This window comes from Perissodus microlepis, chromosome 3, assembly GCF_051167445.1.
Source record: "Perissodus microlepis isolate ML-2025 ecotype Zambia chromosome 3, ASM5116744v1, whole genome shotgun sequence".
Taxonomy (NCBI): domain Eukaryota; kingdom Metazoa; phylum Chordata; class Actinopteri; order Cichliformes; family Cichlidae; genus Perissodus; species Perissodus microlepis.
This window is the reverse complement of record NC_140463.1, coordinates 50,157,009-50,175,946: the sequence shown is the minus strand read 5'-3', so window position 1 is coordinate 50,175,946 and position 18,938 is coordinate 50,157,009. Positions and strand designations below refer to the sequence as shown.

Here is an 18,938-nt window from a genome sequence, read left to right as displayed (position 1 = left end):
AAACACCGCTCGGATATTGTATTCTGGGAGACAGGTTCAGAATGACTTTTCGGTAACCTGCGGACAACACTGTGTGTTTTTTCTATATCATGTCCAAAAAGGAGCGTCTTATTCAAGACTAATTAATATGTACAGTGATAACCTGGTTTGTCATTTTGTTAACAAAATAAGACCTGTTTGTGTATGTTTTGAAAATAACTTTGATTGTGTGCAGTGCAGATACTGATTCAAGTAACAAATAATAAAAGATAACAGAAGAGAATATCGTTTCATCTGATATTTATTTTCACCTAATTGTTAAATACATTATTTAGTAATAATACAATCTTTAAACATCAGCATAGAGTTCAAAAAGTAGTAAAAAGGGTAAAACTGTCATCCATTTAACAAAACAATATAGACATAAATAAGAAAAAAAACACATAAGTAGTAGTATATAAAAAGGGAAAAAATGCGAGGGTAAATTGTTTTTTTCAAGAATAAGAAAAACAAACATAATTTTAAAATTCATTAACAATCTATCCACCCGCTTCTACTCTGCCTTGATTTTTTTATGTGTGGTACATAAGCTTTGATCTAGTGATGGGTCCAGCAACACTGATGCACTGACGCTTGTATCAAGCTCACCTAGCGATGCCTGTATCAGTGCGTGCGTCGCTTTAAGAAAATGTCACATGATCGAAACAGCCGCTGTATCGCTCATTGGCAACGTGCCAACCTGTGTTTAAAAGGTTCCGCATCCGCATCTGTCAACGGAATGAGTCGCCACCAAAAAAACCCACAAAATTACTGCAAAGATAAAAAAAAATAAAAATAAAAATACACATCTCTCCATAACAAAATGGAGCCCAAAAGAAAAAGAAATGTTTCTGCTGTGTGGGATCATTTTGATCTTTTATCTGGAAATAAGGTAACTGTCTGTCTTTGTTTCAGTGTAATCTGTCAGAACACCTCCTCAGTGTTTAGGCATTACAGAGACAAACATTGACAATGATGGAAGATTTTTTTTTTCAATAAATATTAATGTTAGCCCGCGACTTTGTTCCAGTTTTGAATTTTGGCCCTCTGTGTATTTGAGTTTGACACCCCTGCTGTAGAATATAAAATCTGGCTGCAGCCAGATGCTCTTGTGCCATCAATGTGGATTGTCCAGACTGAGAGACCTCTTCCCTCTGACCCCTCCCCAAACCCTCAAACCCTCCTACCCACCTCGACATACAAACTCTGTGTGGCTTCACGTGTTTTTTTGATGTTTACATGATCCAAATAACTTGAACACAAACACAAACAAACAAAGAGGAAGACCGCACCGGAAGGAAACAACTACAAGTCCCAGCATCCTCTGTGTTTAGGGAGCAGCAGTGAAAGTGAAAGTATTGAGCCTCCGTTCAGAGCTGCAGGAGGAGGAAGGTGGAGCTGAGGCAGGTGAGTGTTAACATGAATATGTTTCTTCTTATAAAATAATTTCACGCTGTTCGTGTCTGTGGGTGAAATGTGAGGCCGGTCGGCTCCTCTGAGCGCTGGTTTCCTGTAAGTAGAGAGGAAGTGAGTTTAGCTGAGCCTCCGTTTAGTGTGAGAGAGCAGGAGGAGAGTGAGAGCTGTGCTGAGGCAGGGTGAGTGTTAACACCGCTCTGACATTACTGTGTCTCTGTGGCGGGAACAACAGGCTCCGTCAGTGGAGGCAAAAATAATCAGACTTTGGTTTTTCAAAGGAAACAACTTTATGTCGGAAGTTCCCGCACGCTCATTGGATAACGATGTGTCAATCTCGAGCTATTAGCCAATGAGCGTGCGGATTCACAGAAAGACCCGCCTTTATCACGGGACTTTTTAAAAACTACAATGGCGACAGAAACTCCGTGGGTGGAGTTCAGGGTGACGTTATGAAACTGTGACGTTTGAGCCACTTCCTGTTCTCAGTCCCAGCGTCCTGATCACCGAGGTTTCTGTTGCTCTGATATCTGATATTGATTATATTGGTAAACAGGCTGTAGCATAAACATCAGGTCTGCTCTGAAAACTGGCTTTATTTTTTCAAAGTAAGGGAATATCTGTGGTCTGATACCGCGGGCTCATGGGCTAAGGACTTGGATTGACAAGTCAAGCGCAGATGATTGTGTTGTTTCTTATAAAGGCTTGTGTGTGTGTGCCTTCCTGTGTGTGTCCTTGTGTCAGTGGAACTGAATCAGTGTGTTAGAGAAAGTGCTCCTCTGCTGTGCCGTCATCGTGTGGATGCTTCTTTTAAAGCTGGAACTCATGTCTTTATGATCTGCTTCATTTCATTGAACCTTTATTTCTAACCATGAAGTCCCTTTGAGGTCACAGCCTCCTGGTTAGGTTTAGGCTGTTATTGTGCTTCAGGCTGAAATATGAGGAGTAAGGAGTGGGGCTGGTTAGCCCTCATGACCCTCACCATAACACATACGTCACAGGACAGTGTTTACCACAGAAACTCCATGAAATGATCAATGAGAACTTTAGAAACCCGTCAGTGTGATGCTTCCAGTACAACAGCACCTCTGAGTGTGTGTGTTTGCCTCCCAGACTAACTCCACCCTGACATCAAGAAGATGGAGGAAGAGGATGGAGCAGGATCTGCAGCATCCAGCTGTGTGTCTGTGAGGAGTGACCTGTCCAAAGGAACACCTCTGAACTTCAGTAATGAACCTGCAGCAAGAATGTAAGAGAGCTGCTGACTCATTTATTCAGTGTAAATGATGATTTTTGATGCAATGGGAGAAGAAAAATGACAAAAACAGTTTTAAAAATAAGGATTAAAATATTACAAACTATATTTTTGAGTTTCCTGATGTAGTACAAAAATATATGAACATAACTGTATATAGGACAGATATTTTACGGTTCTTTTAGGCAGCACCAAAAAACAAAAAGACTATTTTAAGCTGTCTGAGGTAGTGAGTCAACATGTCACACTGGGTCAAAGGTCAGGGAGTAAAAGTGTGTTTTAAAGGAGGTTTAAAAGCAGCGAGTGAAGGAGCCTGTCGAGGTAAATCGTTCCATAACTGATCAAAGTCAGTTGGTGGACCTCTGTGTGAAATCAAGCCTCTGGTTCACAGAGAGGATAACCCTCAAATGGGCTGTACAACATTATATAGGGAGACAAAAACAGAGATTATCGTAGCCATCGCTCTCTCGCATGGACGTGGCAGCCTTGCTGTCTGCTGAGAATCCTCCCCGTACCTCCGTGACCTCGTCTGGTATCTGCTCCCTCCTCTGTAAGAGACAGTGAAGGAAAACACGTCTCTGCCTAGTCTTGAAAATCTAATCTTATCATCCATTGTTCTTCTAGGGCCTCTTCTTCTTGTGGCCTCAGCTAACTGCTAATATTTAAATGGCTAACATTAACATGTGTGCCAGCCAGGTTAACATTTATGATGAACTATGATGAATTAACTGATGTTGAAACTGGAGCTTTACTGACCTCTGAAATTCCTCCTAAAGTGTTATTCAGTGTTGTGACAGTCAGCTGCTTCAGCTGCTGCTGGGATGGGCTGTGGCAAAGACAACAGAGAAAATCCAAATCAGAGATTTTCTCTGAATTAAAAGCAAGGAAACAACAATATATTCTACATGGTGAAACTGATGGTTTATGGTGTTTGGGTCTGTTTTTCTGTATTTATGCAGATAAAGTGTAAACTCAGATGAATTATACCATCAAATGTTAAAGGAAAATATCAGGATGAGTGTCTGTGAGCTGAGAAGGACGTGAAGCGAGCAGTTTATCCCAGAGCTGAAGCTGCTCTGTGTGCAGAGATGAGCTCAGATTCCTGCTGTGATTGATCAACAGTCACAGAAATGTAGACTTGTAGTTATTACTGCAGTATGGTCACAGCAGACACTGATAAACATGTATTATGAGGATGGATGATCAAGTTTCTCACTCTCTCCTTTAAATCTCAGGTTTTTTCTTCCTCACAGTTTATCTGTTAATTTATTAATGAATAACACTGAAAGAGTTTCTGTTATATTTCCCCTTGAACATCACCTTATTAGGGCGGCATTAGGAAATAGCCCCCCTCCAAAGAATGAATAAATGAATGATGATAATAATAAAATGATTAAAAAGCAGAGCTCAGAGTGGTAGGATGGTCAAACATGGATCCACGGGTGGTTCAACTGCATTTGGTGACGTGACTAAAGCAAATCTTTCAAATAATCCCACCATCAACGGGATGTTGTCTCCGTTACTACGGTTACTTTACTTGGTCACCGTGTGAATTTCTTTGAAATGAACCAAATTCTTTTATTTGTTGGTTGTTGCATATTTAACCTCTACAGTCAGGAAAGGAGGAGATGAGGCCTCAACAATGTTGGGTTGTAGCTGTGGTTCAGGTTAGAGTGAGTGTCCATGGAATAAATGTAAGTCAGTGAACTGGAAACATGACTGTGTTCAAACTTTTCCTTTTTATAATGAGTCTAATCAAAGGTGGACAGAAGTATCTCCACTTTGACTTTTCTGTGTCACCATCAGAGCTTCTGCACAGTGTGGAGAAAGATCCAGAAGCAGAGCTGGACTGCAGACAGCCAGTCAGAGCAGCTGTGTACAAAGTAAGACTGAACATCTGTCTGCTGATGGACTCATTTCTGAAAACTGGACTTCTTGTGTTGTTCAGACATTGAAGAGTTTTCTTTCTCTTTAGTCTCATTGTTTTTCTTTCTTTCAGCAGATGTTGGACTGCAGGAGGTTTTAGATGAACATAAGATCAGTCTGAGGAGGAGATGTGAACGTGTGACTGAAGGAAGTGATGAAACAGGAAGTAGAACCCTCCTCAACAGGATCTACACTGAGCTCTACATCACAGAGGGACAGAGTGAAGAGGTTCATACCCAACATGAGGTGAGGCAGCTGGAGACAGCTTCCAAGATGGACGCCCTCCATGACGCTCCAATCAGGTGCCAGGACATCTTTAAAGCCTTACCTGACCAACAGAGACCCATCAGAGTGGTTCTGACCAACGGCGTGGCTGGTGTTGGAAAAACCTTCTCAGTGCAGAAGTTCACTCTGGACTGGGCAGAGGGCTTGGAGAACCAACATGTCAGTGTGGTGGTTCTGCTTTCATTCAGGGAGCTGAACCTGATCAGAGATGAGCAGTACAGTCTTCTGGAGCTGCTCCATGTTTTCCATCCACCATTACAGAAGGTCACAGCAGAGAAGCTGGCTGTCTCTCAGCTTTTGTTCATCTTTGACGGCCTGGATGAAAGCAGACTTTCATTGGATTTCACCAACAGGAAGCTGCTGTCTGATGTCACACAGAAGTCATCAGTCAGCCAGCTGCTGACAAACCTCATCCAGGGGAAGCTGCTTCCCTCGGCTCTCGTCTGGATAACTTCCCGACCCGCAGCAGCCAATCAGATCCCTCCTACATGTGTTGACAGGCTAACAGAAGTACGAGGCTTCACTGACGCCCAGAAGGAGGAGTACTTCAGGAGGAGATTCAGTGATGAAGAGCTGTCCAGCAGAATCATCTCCCACATGAAGACATCCAGGAGCCTCCACATCATGTGTAGTATCCCAGTCTTCTGCTGGATCACTGCTACAGTTCTGGAGCACATGTTGACTACAGAGCAGAGAGGAGAGCTGCCCAAGACCCTGACTGACATGTACTCACACTTCCTGCTGGTTCAGACAAAGAGGAAGAAGAACAAGTACCATGAGGGACATGAGACGAGTCCACAGGAGCTGACGGAGGCTGACAGGGAAGTTCTTCTGAAGCTGGGGAGGCTGGCGTTTGAACATCTGGAGAAAGGAAACATCATGTTCTACCAAGAAGACCTGGAGCAGTGTGGTCTGGATGTGACAGAGGCCTCGGTGTACTCAGGAGTTTGTACAGAGATCTTCAAAAGAGAGAGTGTGATCTTCCAGAAACCAGTCTACTGCTTTGTTCATCTGAGCATCCAGGAGTTTCTGGCTGCTGTCTACATGTTCCACTGTCACACCAACAGGAAGACAGAGGTGCTGAAGAACTTCCTTAAACCAAAGTCTTTGACCAAGATGATTTCCAGTATTTTTGATAACAAAGACCTCCAATCACTTGATGTATTTCTGAGGAGAGCCATGGAGAAATCCCTCCAGAGTAAAAATGGCCACCTGGACCTGTTTGTTCGCTTCCTTCATGGCCTCTGTCTGGAGTCCAACCAGAGACTCTTAGTAGGTCTGCTGGGTCAGACAGAGATCAGTCCAGGAACCATCCAGAGAGTCATCAACAACCTGAAGGAGATGAACAGTGATGAAATCTCTCCTGACAGAAGCATCAACATCTTCCACTGTCTGATGGAGATGAACTACCTCTCATTATTTCAGGAGATCCAAGAGTTCCTGAAGTCAGAGAGGGAACTCTCTGAGATCCAGTGCTCAGCTCTGGCCTTCATGCTGCAGATGTCAGAGGAGGTTCTGGATGAGTTTGACCTGCAGAAGTACAAAACATCAGAGCGGGGACAACAGAGACTGATTCCAGCTGTGAGGAACTGCAGAAAGGCTCGGTGAGTCCAGATGTGATCATTAACATCATTGATCAGTGTAGGTTAGTAGTTTAATTTTGAAAATAAAATCAGATTGTAACCACAAAGTGTTTGTGTCCGTACGCTGCAACCTTCCACACCATTCCTTTATTGTACAGACTCAGCAGCAGCTCCATGGATCCCAAATCCAAGAGTGGAGAACAGATTTGAAGTGTGTCACATCCATGCAGTCACAGCTGTTTCCACCATGTTTCCACTGATATTAATCCTGTTCAATGACACGTTTCATATCAGTGAATATGTTCTTTAGGACGTCCACTGACATGTTTAAGTGTCCTGCTGGAAATCACTCAAATCATCCATGAAATCCATGAAAAATCCTTTTAGTGTTTCTAACTTCAGCCTCTGTCCTCTCTCTCTCTCCATCCTCCTCACTGCTTCTTTCACTGATAATCACACAAACATCGTATTCAGCTACAAAATAACACAATAATATCATCTGATGATCATTATTATAAGAGCAGGATCCATATTTGATATCAGAGTAACACACTGATGGTTATGTGCAGTCATCATCAGTGACTGTGGGTCAAACAGAAGCTCTCTGATTGGTTGCTGACCTTGGTCACCTGTCCACTCTCACCTGTTTGTGTTTGCTCTCTCTTTGCTGTCTCCATCCTCTCTCTCCTTTCTCTCCCTCTCTGTCTTTGTACGTCACTCAGGTCCAATGGAAACAGTGACATTTACAAACCAATCAAAGACAAACTGATCCATGTCAGGTTATAACAATATTCAAAGTGAATACAGGCTGCTGCTGGACACAGACAGGTAACATCATTGTGACTCGCTGTCACCTGGATCTGGACTCATAAACACTGAAGCCCTGAACAGGAATACAAATCATTTTCTGCCAACTAGCGACACACCAGCAGATAATGGCTCAGAAAGCTAAAATGAGCCAATCATTTCTGTGTTTAGTTCCCCTGAAATCAGATCTGATATCAGCAGCTCTGAGTTCATTCATCATTATTGTCCAGTGATGAGATTTCTGCTCCGTTTGGTAACAGTCAGCAGGTTTTTCCTGCGTGTGGACGTGAACAGTCGTACCTGACAGCAGGTAGCAAACAGAGATCATCTTTCCAGCTGGAACTCTTCACTGAGCTGAACTCATTCAAAATGTTCTGGAGTCAAAACAGGAAACAGTCCAAATGTGTGTCTTCACTCTGACTCTGGATCAGATCTCAGTGACAGACTGTGGACATTATGGAAGCCTAAATGTGACACCATCTTCCTCCTTCATCTGCAGATTAAAGCCAAACAAAGATTCTCATTAAAAGTCTGCAGGTCTGAGAGAGACTCAATCGTTGTGTCATGTCAAACACAGTAAGAGGAGCTGAAGCACAGATGTGAAGAGCAGATTCATCAGATTATGACCTCACTCTGTTTTGTCTTCATATACATTCAGTCTGTGTTTATAATGCAGATTTTCTGCTTTTATAATAACACATTTATATTTTCTATCATCACAGACTGACTCCGTGTCAACTCTCAGAGTCTCACTGTGAAGTTGTGGCCTCAGCTCTGAAGTCCAACCCCTCCCCTCTGACAGAGCTGGACATGAGTTGGAACAAGCATCAGGATTCAGGGATGAAGCTTCTGTGTGCTGGACTGGAGAGTCCAAACTGTCGACTGGAGACTCTGAGGTGAGTTCACTGACTGCGGCTGTTGTAGTTTTTCTATATTTCAGGTCTTTGATTGATGTTTGAAACTTTCTTTAGTTCCTAAATGTTCAGGATGTGTCTGAAGACAAATGTGAAGAAGTTTGAGTGCTTTCAGAAATGTTGTCTTTCCAAACGACTGAACAACAGTTTTTCCTTTTGGCTCCAAACAGAAGTGACAGACTTGAGCAGGGTTCATTTAAAGGCTGACAGAAGTGGAGTGGTGACGGGGAGATGTTTGACAGGACAGTGTTTCAGCCTCCACAGGTTCATGTTGTGCTCCATCAGTCAGTGAAGATGAAGTCAGTGCTGATGAGGCTGTAGAGTGTGTGAGGGATGTGAATGAGGATGATGAAGATCTGATGATAGCAGATAAAAACAGGCTGCAGAGACTTTGAGCCATACAGGGCACACAGTGTGTGTACAGAACAGCTGAAATCATTATGGAGGCCTCACTGGAATATGGAAGCATCACAGTACAGCTTCAGTGAAGCTTTAAAGTCTCTGATATGAGATGAGAAATGAAGCAGCCAGAGCTTTTTCATGAGTGGAAATCCACTGTGACTGTGAGCTGCTGCTACAGCCTCCAGATTAGCCAGCAGCTCATCCTGCTCAACATTTCCTCACCAACTTTAATGGAAGTGTGATGTTTTCAGCTGGAGTGATGGTCAGGGTGGCCTCCCTCTCCTCTTCTTCTCCTCTTCCTCTTTCATTTGTAAAGCCACTTCTGCTGCTTTCATTCATTTGGAAGTCCTGTAGCTGAGTTTGGGAGAGACTAACAGCCTCGGCAGCAGAGGGGAGAAAGGCTGTAACACCACCACTTTACTCTGTTCTACCTGTCACATCATTTTATCAGGAAACAAATATGCTCATGTTTTTACTATGTTTGTCTTGAATGTAAGAAGATCACATGGTGCTTTTTATTATTGTGTTGGTTTGTTTCCTGTCTCTTGGATGGAGCCCAGCTGTGCGTGGCCCCTGGGCCTGTGGTCAGAGTGTGTGCTGGATAATCCGGCCCAGGATGAGGCCAAACTGACATGGGATGAAATGTCTGTCACATAATTGAGCTTAGTGTAGTTTCATTTCTGCACAATTTAAAAACAACCAAAACTTTGTTCTGTCTTTTCTATGTTATACTGTAGACTTTCTTTGATACTGTGTCCAAAAGGAGCAGCTTTTACTTTGAAGGGGACCCGTCTCTGTTTCCTCTTCAGGTTGGATGATGGAAGCAAATTAGTGTGTGATGTTCTTTCAGTGTTGCACTTTGTAGACGCTCCCTGAGCACTGGTCTCACAGCCAGCTGCACATAGAGACCAGTGTTGTTAGTCCAGGTCAGAAGATGACTTGTTGGAATGAAAATGAGCTTGTAGTTTGTCTGCTTTAATAATGTGACTGGAAAAAGGTGTTGGACTTCAAATATGTCCATTTCTTTCACACTTCACCTTTAAAAGTGAAGCCTTGTGGTTCCTGGAAGGAAAAACACGACTTTTTCAAGTCTTTGTCCTGTTTTTACGATAAATGTACGACTTTAATGTGAAACATTCAGAGTTTTTTCTCCTGTTGTGTTTGTTTGAAGCTGCTTCCTGTTGGCTTCAGCTGTTTGGAGTTTCCATTTTCTAAACTTCTACATTCTGAACCTTCTTCAGCTCTGAACAGATGATGAAACACTGAATGATTTCAAGCTCACACTTTGTCTAATAAACTTACATCTTTCATTCTTTATACAGATTGAGGGGCTGTGGTTTGTCAGAGATCAGCTGTGATTATCTGGCAGCAGCACTGAAGTCCAACCCCTCCCATCTGAGACAGCTGGACCTGAGCTCCAACTACAACCTGCAGGATTCAGGAGTGAAGCATCTGTGTGGTTTCCTGGAGAGTCCAGGATGTGGACTTGAAACTCTGAGGTCAGTCAGCATGTTTTAGTTGTGCTGAGATGAATATGATGTGAAAGTTGTGCTGACACTAAACTGCAGACATCAGGCTGATATTATACTGATCCACACTGAGGATCTTCATGGTAAAGTCTGTTTTCTTCTTCTGTGGTTTAGTCCATTGACTGCAGCAGAACAATGTTCACATTTCAAACCTTCAAAGAAGAAGAAAAATCCTCCACTGGATAATTCACTGTGAAACTCTCAAACTCTTCATTCCACCTTAAAGTCTGTCTGACACTGAAATCCAAAGCAAAATGTGCGTTTGCTTTACAGACAGCAGTCCAACACAAACATACACACATCATCCAAAACACAGTCCAACATCCAAATCTCCTCCACTGCCAGCATGAATGATGGGAAAGAGAAGGAGGAACACTCTGACATTCAGGGTTAGAATGAGTTTCATAAAGCAGGCTGTGAAGATCAAAGCTGCATTAGAAAGCTTACATGAATGAATGAGTGGACAGAAGTGGACAGAGATCATCTGAAGCACTTCAAAGGCTTTAAATCAGCACATTTCTCTTTATTCTTTATCAACTCTGTTAGTTTCTCTCAGTTTTCTGTGGAATGAAGCTAACAGCAGGCTAATAAGATGCTGACCAATAGGTTTCTATTAAAGGTTGTAATTTGTATATGAAAAAGTGCTTTGGCTCAGCAGGGATCAGCTTACAGGTAGAATACAGCTGCTGGATGGGATTAGCATGTCATAGCTATCTACCAAACTGCTAACTGGGGGATTTCAGGCCATCTATGGATCATTTTTGCTAACTGTTTATTCAGCTTAGGCTCACAGGGCTGCAGCCTGTGCCCTAGCTGTCATAGGGCAAGAGGCGTGGTCCACCTGCACAGGTGAGCAGTCCATCACAGGGCCAACAGAGAGAGACAGAGAAGCACTCTCTCACATCCACACCTACAGCCAATTTAGAAGCACCAATGAACCTAAGCAGCTTTTCATTGGACTGTGGGAGAACATCCAACCTCCACAGAAAGGCCAACAAGCTTCAACCTACAACCTTCTTGCTTTAAGGCACTAGTGCGAACCACTTTTCCCCATTTCAGCCCAAATCCTGCATCTTCCTGTTTCTGACTCCAGGCCAGCTCCACTAACACTTTCTCATCAGACACTGCCACCTAGTGGAGGAAGTCTTAGTTCCATTTGAAGTGTCAGATTACAGTTAGTTCCTTTACAAAGAGGTGGAGGTGGTGGGGCCACAGCACCATCATCACTGAGTGCCATAGGACACTTAACCTTTGTTTCCATATGCTGGGAACTTCCTGTTGTTCCAAGGAGGACTGGAAAATGTGTGAAAATCTCCCAGACAGTTCCTCACAGCACACTTCAATCATTTCCCTCCCACAGCATCAGGACCAGGGCTTTTTCTCTCTTTGGTCCCACTAAGAGATTTCCACACAAACACCTCATCAGTGGGACTCTCAGAGCTACCAGCCCTTTGCTACAATCACAAAGCTCTTCATTGAAATCAATGATATCAAAGCTGGAATCAAATGAGTCCAAGTCTTCTGCTGATTCAGCATCACATTCATCTTTGCTCCTTGTTCTGCATCCCCACCATGGACTTCATTCCTTTCCAAGCCAGCCTTGAGTGTCCTTTATTCAGCTCATCCTCTGCTTTACTTTTACACCTGATTTCAGCTGCTTTATCTCTCTTTCAACAAGTTTCTGTGCCTCAATCTTTTTCTTCTCTCCCTCATAACAAGACAGCTTCTTCTGCCTGAGAACATGTTGGAGTGATTTACTAATCCAGGGCTGCTTATTGGGGAAAATACTTCCTGTTTTCAAAGTAATCCCCATTTTCCCCAGAAAGAAATGTAAGTAGAAATCGATGATCTAAGTGAGAACATGAGCCTTTAAAAAGTCCCAGTGGGTGCAGTCAAAGCAGTCCCTCAGTCCCAGTATAGAGTCTTTGGTCCAGACTGGAACAACTGTGTGCCCAGTTTGAGCTCTCTTCAGTCCTGTGACCTGACAGACCCAGAGGGGCCATCACATCACATTTAGAAGCTCCCCTAATGGAGCCACAACACATGTCCAATACTTAGTCTGTCTTGTTGGACCAACTGGAAGAAATGATTCAAGGACTTAGTCACAGAACAGAGATTCAAATCTCCAAAATCCAACTGGCTGCATCAGGACATATAGTCTGAAACTCTGCACAGTTTCCTGTTTGAAGCTGCTTCCTGTTGGCTTCAGCTGTTTGGAGTTTCCATTTTCTAAACTTCTACATTCTGAACCTTCTTCAGCTCTGAACAGATGATGAAACACTGAATGATTTCAAGCTCACACTTTGTCTAATAAACTTACATCTTTCATTCTTTATACAGATTGAGTTTCTGTGGTTTGTCAGAGATCAGCTGTGATTATCTGGCAGCAGCACTGAAGTCCAACCCCTCCCATCTGAGAGAGCTGGAGCTGTACAGAAACAACCTGAAGCATCCAGATGTGAAGCAGCTGTCTGATCTTCAGCAGAGTCCAGACTACAGACTGGAGACTCTGGGGTCAGTAGAGTGATGGAGTGAGTGGGTGGTGCTGTCAGCAGTATTGTACTAAACACAGTCAGTATGAAACAAAGATCCAGAGTTTCCTGTAAAGCTGCAGCTTCTCAGTGAAGCTGTGAGAGGAGAATGGTGACAGGCTTCAGGATTGGACACAATCACTTCCTGTTTCTGACCTTTATGGTCACCATAGTAACGGCTGACACGCTCTGATCAAACGCTGTCAACAGCCAATCAGCTCTCTGAACAAAGCAGCACGCAGACCAATGACTGCGTTCATTTCCAAGTTTAAAGCAGTGAAGAACACAGTCTGTAGGTGAGGAAGAATTTAGTGAGAGCAGATGTTTGGATGGAATTCCTCCAGTTAACAGCTGGAACCGTCCATCTGGATTGTTGGGCTTGTTGTTGGGGTTCCTACAGAGCTCAGAGTGGACACACCAAGGTTCTTCTAATGAATGAAAGTCCAAACTCAAACTAGGAGGGAAAAACATTTTCATCAACTTCAATAAAAATCCAAAGATTAGAAAAAGTGAAGCAACAGTGAGTCCTAGTACAGTCCCAGCACTGAAGTCCCTGCTGCTCTTTATACTGGATGTGCTGCATCACTGACTGACAGCTGATGAAGAGTCTCTGGAAACACTCGTTTATCTCCTCTGCTCTTCCTTCTTCTCTCTGCAGGTGGAGCTGATGATGGTAAACAGGACGGTGTGTGTGCTGAGAGAGGAGGAGCTGTGTCCTGATGATCCAGAGAGGTTGAAGCAGCAGCAGCTTGTGTGTAGAGACGCTCTGACTGGGCCATGTTACTGGGAGGTGGAGAGGAGAGCTTCATCCAGCAGTGACTGACAGAGGAATGAGAAGAAGTGCAGATGACTGTCAGTGCTGCAGAGTGAACTGCTCTGAGAACAGCTCCACTGTCAGACACAATGTAGAGTCCAGCATCATCCCTGTGTGTCCCTCTGGATCTGACAGAGGATCATCAGTGTATCTGGACTGCTCTGCTGCTGCTCTGTCCTTCTACAGTCTCTGCACAGTCTCTGTCTGACTCTGGCTTCAGACCCTCCTGGATCAAACTCACCTGGAAAGACTTTCAAACATCACTCAATAGATTTGAATACAGAATATATTTGATATATACTGTAGATGTACTGTAGAGTTGCAGTTTGTCACTTGTAAATACAGTCTGTGAGCAGCTATGAGCTGAAAGATCTTTCTAGAAACAGGAAATGTTTTCACTCTTCTGTTGCTTTTTCATATATTTCCACAACATTAATATTGATCCCACCTGTCTCACCTGTTTCATGCTTTTATACATAATAACAGGACACGTGTGATCTGAGCGCTGCTGTGGTTGCTGTGCTGCACGTCTTCATTTAGATAACAGAGACATCTAGTGGTTCAGAGGGAGAACTGCAGGAGGTGGAGCTGTGTTTTAGCATGGAAAACTTTTTATCTTTTAGGCGCAGATACAAATATGACAAGTATCAGTGTAAGATACAAAAGGTCACATCAGTTAGCAGAGGGAACAGTGATCACACAGCAATGTAAGAATAGAAACATAACAGTGAATCTGGACATGTATACAGATGGAAGCAAACAAACAGGATGTAACACTACATTAAAACCACAAATGGGAAGAAAACAAAGCCAAAGGAAAATATATTTGATCTCAGGAATCCAGATCAGATGCTTTAGAGCAGGGGTCGGCAACCCTGGGCACACGTGTCACAGCTGGAACGTGAAGGGTTAACTGATGGCACGACCATAGCTGGACTGGCCATCGGGCATACTGATGGGGATTTTTCGTTTTTATGGGCCGATGATGTTTTTTTATTTTTTTGTAACGGTATAAACGATGGAAGGTGGTGGATTGGCCGGATGCTGGTCGATGTGTAAAAATAAGTCAGTTGTTTGGTGGTGGCTATGGCGGAGCTTCCACAGAGGCAGCAGGTGGATGAGGGAAAGGGGAGGCAGGAGGAGCAGAGACCCGAGGCGGCCGCCGGTCCGAGTGTCAGGTGAACTGAACTTCAGGTAAGAAGTTATGACCTGCAGTCTATCTGGATCAGATATAAACCAAGTTTAGGTGGAGTCTATTTTCCTTGTGCTGACTTTTTACAGTCAGTTACAATAACTCGTACTGCGTACTAGCTAGCATGACGGAGGTTATTCAGCTGGGTGGTGCTATGATGTTACTGATAGTGAACTTTATTTTAGTAGAGTTTCCAAACGTCCTGTAAAAAACAGAATCGTCTCGTATTCAGAGAAAATATTATGCGTTTCGTGTTGAGCTGAGAAGGAACACAGTTTGTCCCGGACTTCAGCTAGAATGGAAAAGACACAAAGCTGGATTTATTCTGTGTCTTTACACTGTTGTTCTCTCCCCTCCCTCTCCTGTTGCTACTTCAATCATGAAACTGATCAATGATCAGCTGATCGGCTTTTCTCTCTTGTTTGTTTATCGCCTAATTTGTGCCAGAAAGAGGAAACCAGCAGATGTCGCCCTAAACAACAGCAGCACGTTTAAGCTTGATCAGCTGTTGTTAGAATTTATTTAATATTAATTTCTAGTATCAGCTGATGTTTGCTGGAGCCACAGCTGTGAAGCTGCTGGTCATGATGTCGGTTTGGATATGTGGTGAGAGGGAAACATGAAGATGAAGCCAGGAGATGTCCTTACTGAATCATCAGAGCTGAGCAGGTGATGGAGAAACAGGTTTACCTTTTAGGTGACGTGATTGAGTTGAAGGGAAGTTATGAACTCTTTCTGAGAGACAAATAACACCAGGAACAAGACTGTACATCACTGTCACAACAGTGTTTGTTTTCATTCAAAGGCTTTATGGCTTTAATACCTGGTGGGCCGGTCTCTAGTCAAAATGCCCGGGCTGATTTTTGGTCCCAGTCCAGCCCTGGGCACGACACGCAGTGAAGTAATCTGGGAAGGTGCATTAAAAAATAAATGGCCGGGCCAGCGGTGCACATCGCGAATTAGCTCGCATAGACACATTAGTTGTGCCGCTTCTTAATGACGGTATCTTAGCTAACAACCCCAACTACCAGATTCAACTTGTAACTGGCTAAAAATCACTTAGCCTACCGGTGAGAGGGACGTTGCTCGCTGTCAGTTTTTTCAAGCAATGCTGAAAGTTCCACATTCAGACACTTCAAAAGCTTCAGGAGCATCAGCACCACGTAAATACTCGGATACATCCGGATACTCGAGACAGAATTCACAATGTGTTTTTGGGACTTTCAGGTGTTTGGACCAATGTTTTCTTTTCTGATCAAACCAGAAGCTTTAATGAGCAGCTGGGTTTGTGTCGCATTAACTGGCTGGACACAGAGGACATCGAAAGGCAGCTGATTGAACTGAAAAGCTCGACTCTGTGGGGTCAAAGTTTACAGAACTACGAACACAGCTGGAATCCACAGCTGTGCGTGTTCATGGAGCTGCATTTCCACCTGCTGGACATCACTACCTGACAGGTTTAACTGTCTTCAGAGCATTGCAGAGGCCTTATTGACAGTATTTGGCTCTACATGTCTGTGTCCGGCTTTATTTCCTTCTCCTGTATCTGCTCAAAGTATTTCTATTGAAACTGTGGCCTCGTACACAGACCTCGGTATTGTGATTGATGACAGTCGTTCCTATAAGCCACACATTGAACATCTAATAAAGACACTGAGGCTGAAGTTGGGCTTCTCTTCCAGGAACAGATCATGTTTCACAGGAAAAAGCTTGTTGCTGCCACCTTTTTTTACCTGCCCTGGATTACAGTGACATGATTTATATGAATGACTCTGCTCGCTCTCTTCATCTGTTGGATTTTGTCCATCATGGGGCATTAAGATTTATAACTGTCTGTAAACCTTTAACACACCACTGTACTCTGTGTTCTCTGGTTAACTGGTCCTCATTGGTCTCACACAGGATGGTCCATTAGTATCATTTGATCTATAAATCTGTTTCTGGTTTACTGCCTCCTATTTATCAGAGTACATGTTAGGCAAACAGTTTAGTCATAGCCTGCAGTCTCAGGACATCATTACATCCACTGTTCCATCAGTTCATGCAGAGCTTGGGAAGAAGGCGTTCTCCTTTTCTGCTCCGTCTTCATGGAAAACATAACCGAAGGATTTAAGGCTCTCAGCTGATTTCACTTGCAGACTTCAAAAGACGTACACATGTTTTTGTGAAACCATCTCTGGGAACTTGTTTTCATTTTAATATGACCGAGTACATTACACAAACTTTTCTTTTATTGTTGTCATTTTAATATGTTTGTCTGGAACAGGTCTCTCTTGTAAATGAGACATTGAGTCTCAATGAGCCGACCTGTATAAATAAAGCTTCAATTACAAAGTCCTTTGTTTAAAAGTTCCTTCAGCTGCCAGTGGGACGTGCTGTGGCTCTATCGGTTGCTGAGCCTTTATATTGTTAGTTAGAAACTACAAATATAATGGCTCACTGTATTTCAGAATCAGAAAACTTTATTAATCCAGGAGGGAAACTGAGTTGTCATAGCAGCAAATATACAAGAAACAACAAGCACTCATATAAAGTGAGTGTAGAAACAGAGTTATGATGGATAAATATTCAGATAAATAGAGAAATAAAGGTATAAATATACATACCAGTATAAAAGGACACGTTTCAATAAACCTTGGACACACACACAGGCTCCATTTGGACATATTAGATTAACTGTTTTTTAAGACCAGTTTCTTAAATTACATGACGGTGTGATTTTTATTTTGTGCTTTTAGTGCAGAGAGAGTCTCTGTGTGTCATGTGAAGGCTGTGTGCAGGCAGGAGTAGTGAACCCAAAGTGGAGACTCACTGCAGGCAAAAGTGTTCAAAACTCAGCTTTTACTGCTGGATGGGAAAACATAACAAAAATCCAAATAAACTTACATAAGCAGACAGCCAGAACACACAGCATAAATGAGGATAGATCACAGACACAGAGAAACACAGGGCTTAAATACACAGAGGGAGCAATCAGGGAATGGGTAACAGGAGGGAAACACACAGCAAATCAGGCCTAACGAGACAAAGGAAGCAAAACCAGACGCATTTACATGAGACACGGACTTTCAAAGTAAAGCAGGAAACATAACACAGAGACGGGAACTTGACAAGGGGATACAGCTGACAGGGGAGACAGAACAACTAGAGAACACAGAGACTTAAACCATAAGACAGAACTCTAAGAAACCAACGACTAGAAATGATAAATATTTTAATAAACTCAAAAAAACCCTGGGTCAATGACCCAGGCATCCTAACACTGTGGAGGTTGGATGTTCTCCCCGTGTTTGTGTGGGTCCTCTCAGGGGCCTCTGGCCTCCTCCCACAGTTCACAGACATTCAGGTGGTGGGGTTAGGTTAACTGGTGAATAAGTGTGAGCGTGAACGGTCGTCTGTCTCCTCACCCTGTGTTAGCTGGGATCCACTCCAGCTCGTACATGCCCGTCAGGCACCGTCCTCATACCTGTTCTGGTAAATCCAGTCCTGGAAGACACAGCTCACCTGGAATCTGTGTCCATGTTATAAAATGTTACATTTCATTAGAAGTTGGTTGTATTCCAGTTTTATGTTGCAGTTTTCACTTTTGAAAGGGAAGGTTAGTCCAGCTCAGTCCGATGCTGAATGCTCTCTTTCAGTACGTTGTTGTATTAAACGATGACTCAGCAGACGACACATTGCAGCCATGTTAAAAATCATGCAACAGACCCTTGGTCACGATGTCATTGTGGGGATGTGTAAAGGCTGGCTTCCTTCTAATAACCGTAACAAGTGTTTATGGCGCTCCTTGTGATGCTGGGTCAAAGTTCAGCCTCTGAAGACCTCGACGTGTTTGAAGTTATCGACAGGGTGCGAGGTCCACTTCAAAGGTGTTCTGTGTTATATGTTGGTCAGGTTAATCAAAATGGAAACTGTTGAACGTTTCAGAAGTTTACACATTAACCAACATGGTCCAGCACTAAACATCGTAAAGCCTTTAGTTTTTGGAGAGAGGATGCTGCCATCAAACTCAAAATGGGCTAATATTTTTCTTTAAATGTTTCATTTTCTCACTTTGGTTAAAATCCTGGTTTATAGGATTTGCAAATGATTGCATTCTGTTCTTAATCATATTTAACACAGCGGATCAAATGCAGGGAAGTGGGTGTTATATTCAGATTGTGGGATACATTTAGGAAATGTAAAACTTTTGATGTTAATGTTGTTTATTTGCAGGGTTTAAAAATAAATGTGTTTACTGTTTGAAACTCATACTTGGCCTTCTACTCT

At 43.1% G+C, this 18,938-nt stretch overlaps 1 protein-coding gene across 8 annotated transcripts; it reads left to right on the top strand.

The window, feature by feature from the left end:
* Positions 1 to 1,348: 1,348 nt before the first annotated feature.
* LOC146391783 (protein NLRC3-like) lies at positions 1,349 to 16,976 on the top strand. Of its 8 annotated transcripts, none has more exons than XM_084916141.1 (8): positions 1,349 to 1,425; positions 2,545 to 2,680; positions 4,493 to 4,569; positions 4,686 to 6,501; positions 8,010 to 8,183; positions 9,926 to 10,102; positions 12,473 to 12,646; positions 13,322 to 16,976. In XM_084916141.1, the coding sequence occupies exons 2-8, from the start codon at positions 2,571 to 2,573 to the stop codon at positions 13,329 to 13,331; spliced, it is 2,538 nt and encodes an 845-aa protein (XP_084772267.1). In that variant the 5' UTR covers positions 1,349 to 1,425; positions 2,545 to 2,570; the 3' UTR covers positions 13,332 to 16,976. The 8 variants fall into 8 exon arrangements, with proteins under 8 accessions (XP_084772267.1, XP_084772278.1, XP_084772256.1 ...); XM_084916152.1 differs by lacking the exon at positions 1,349 to 1,425 and adding an exon at positions 1,856 to 2,006; XM_084916130.1 differs by lacking the exon at positions 1,349 to 1,425 and adding an exon at positions 1,856 to 2,039.
* The last annotated feature ends 1,962 nt before the right edge of the window (positions 16,977 to 18,938 follow it).

Bases quoted from the DNA above. Each gene is read 5' to 3' on its own strand.
- LOC146391783 (XM_084916141.1), top strand. From the start codon at position 2,571: ATGGAGGAAGAGGATGGAGCAGGATCTGCAGCATCCAGCTGTGTGTCT. The intron at 8,184-9,925 runs GTGAGTTCACTG...TTCTTTATACAG, and splicing joins TGTCGACTGGAGACTCTGAG to ATTGAGGGGCTGTGGTTTGT. The intron at 10,103-12,472 runs GTCAGTCAGCAT...TTCTTTATACAG, and splicing joins TGTGGACTTGAAACTCTGAG to ATTGAGTTTCTGTGGTTTGT.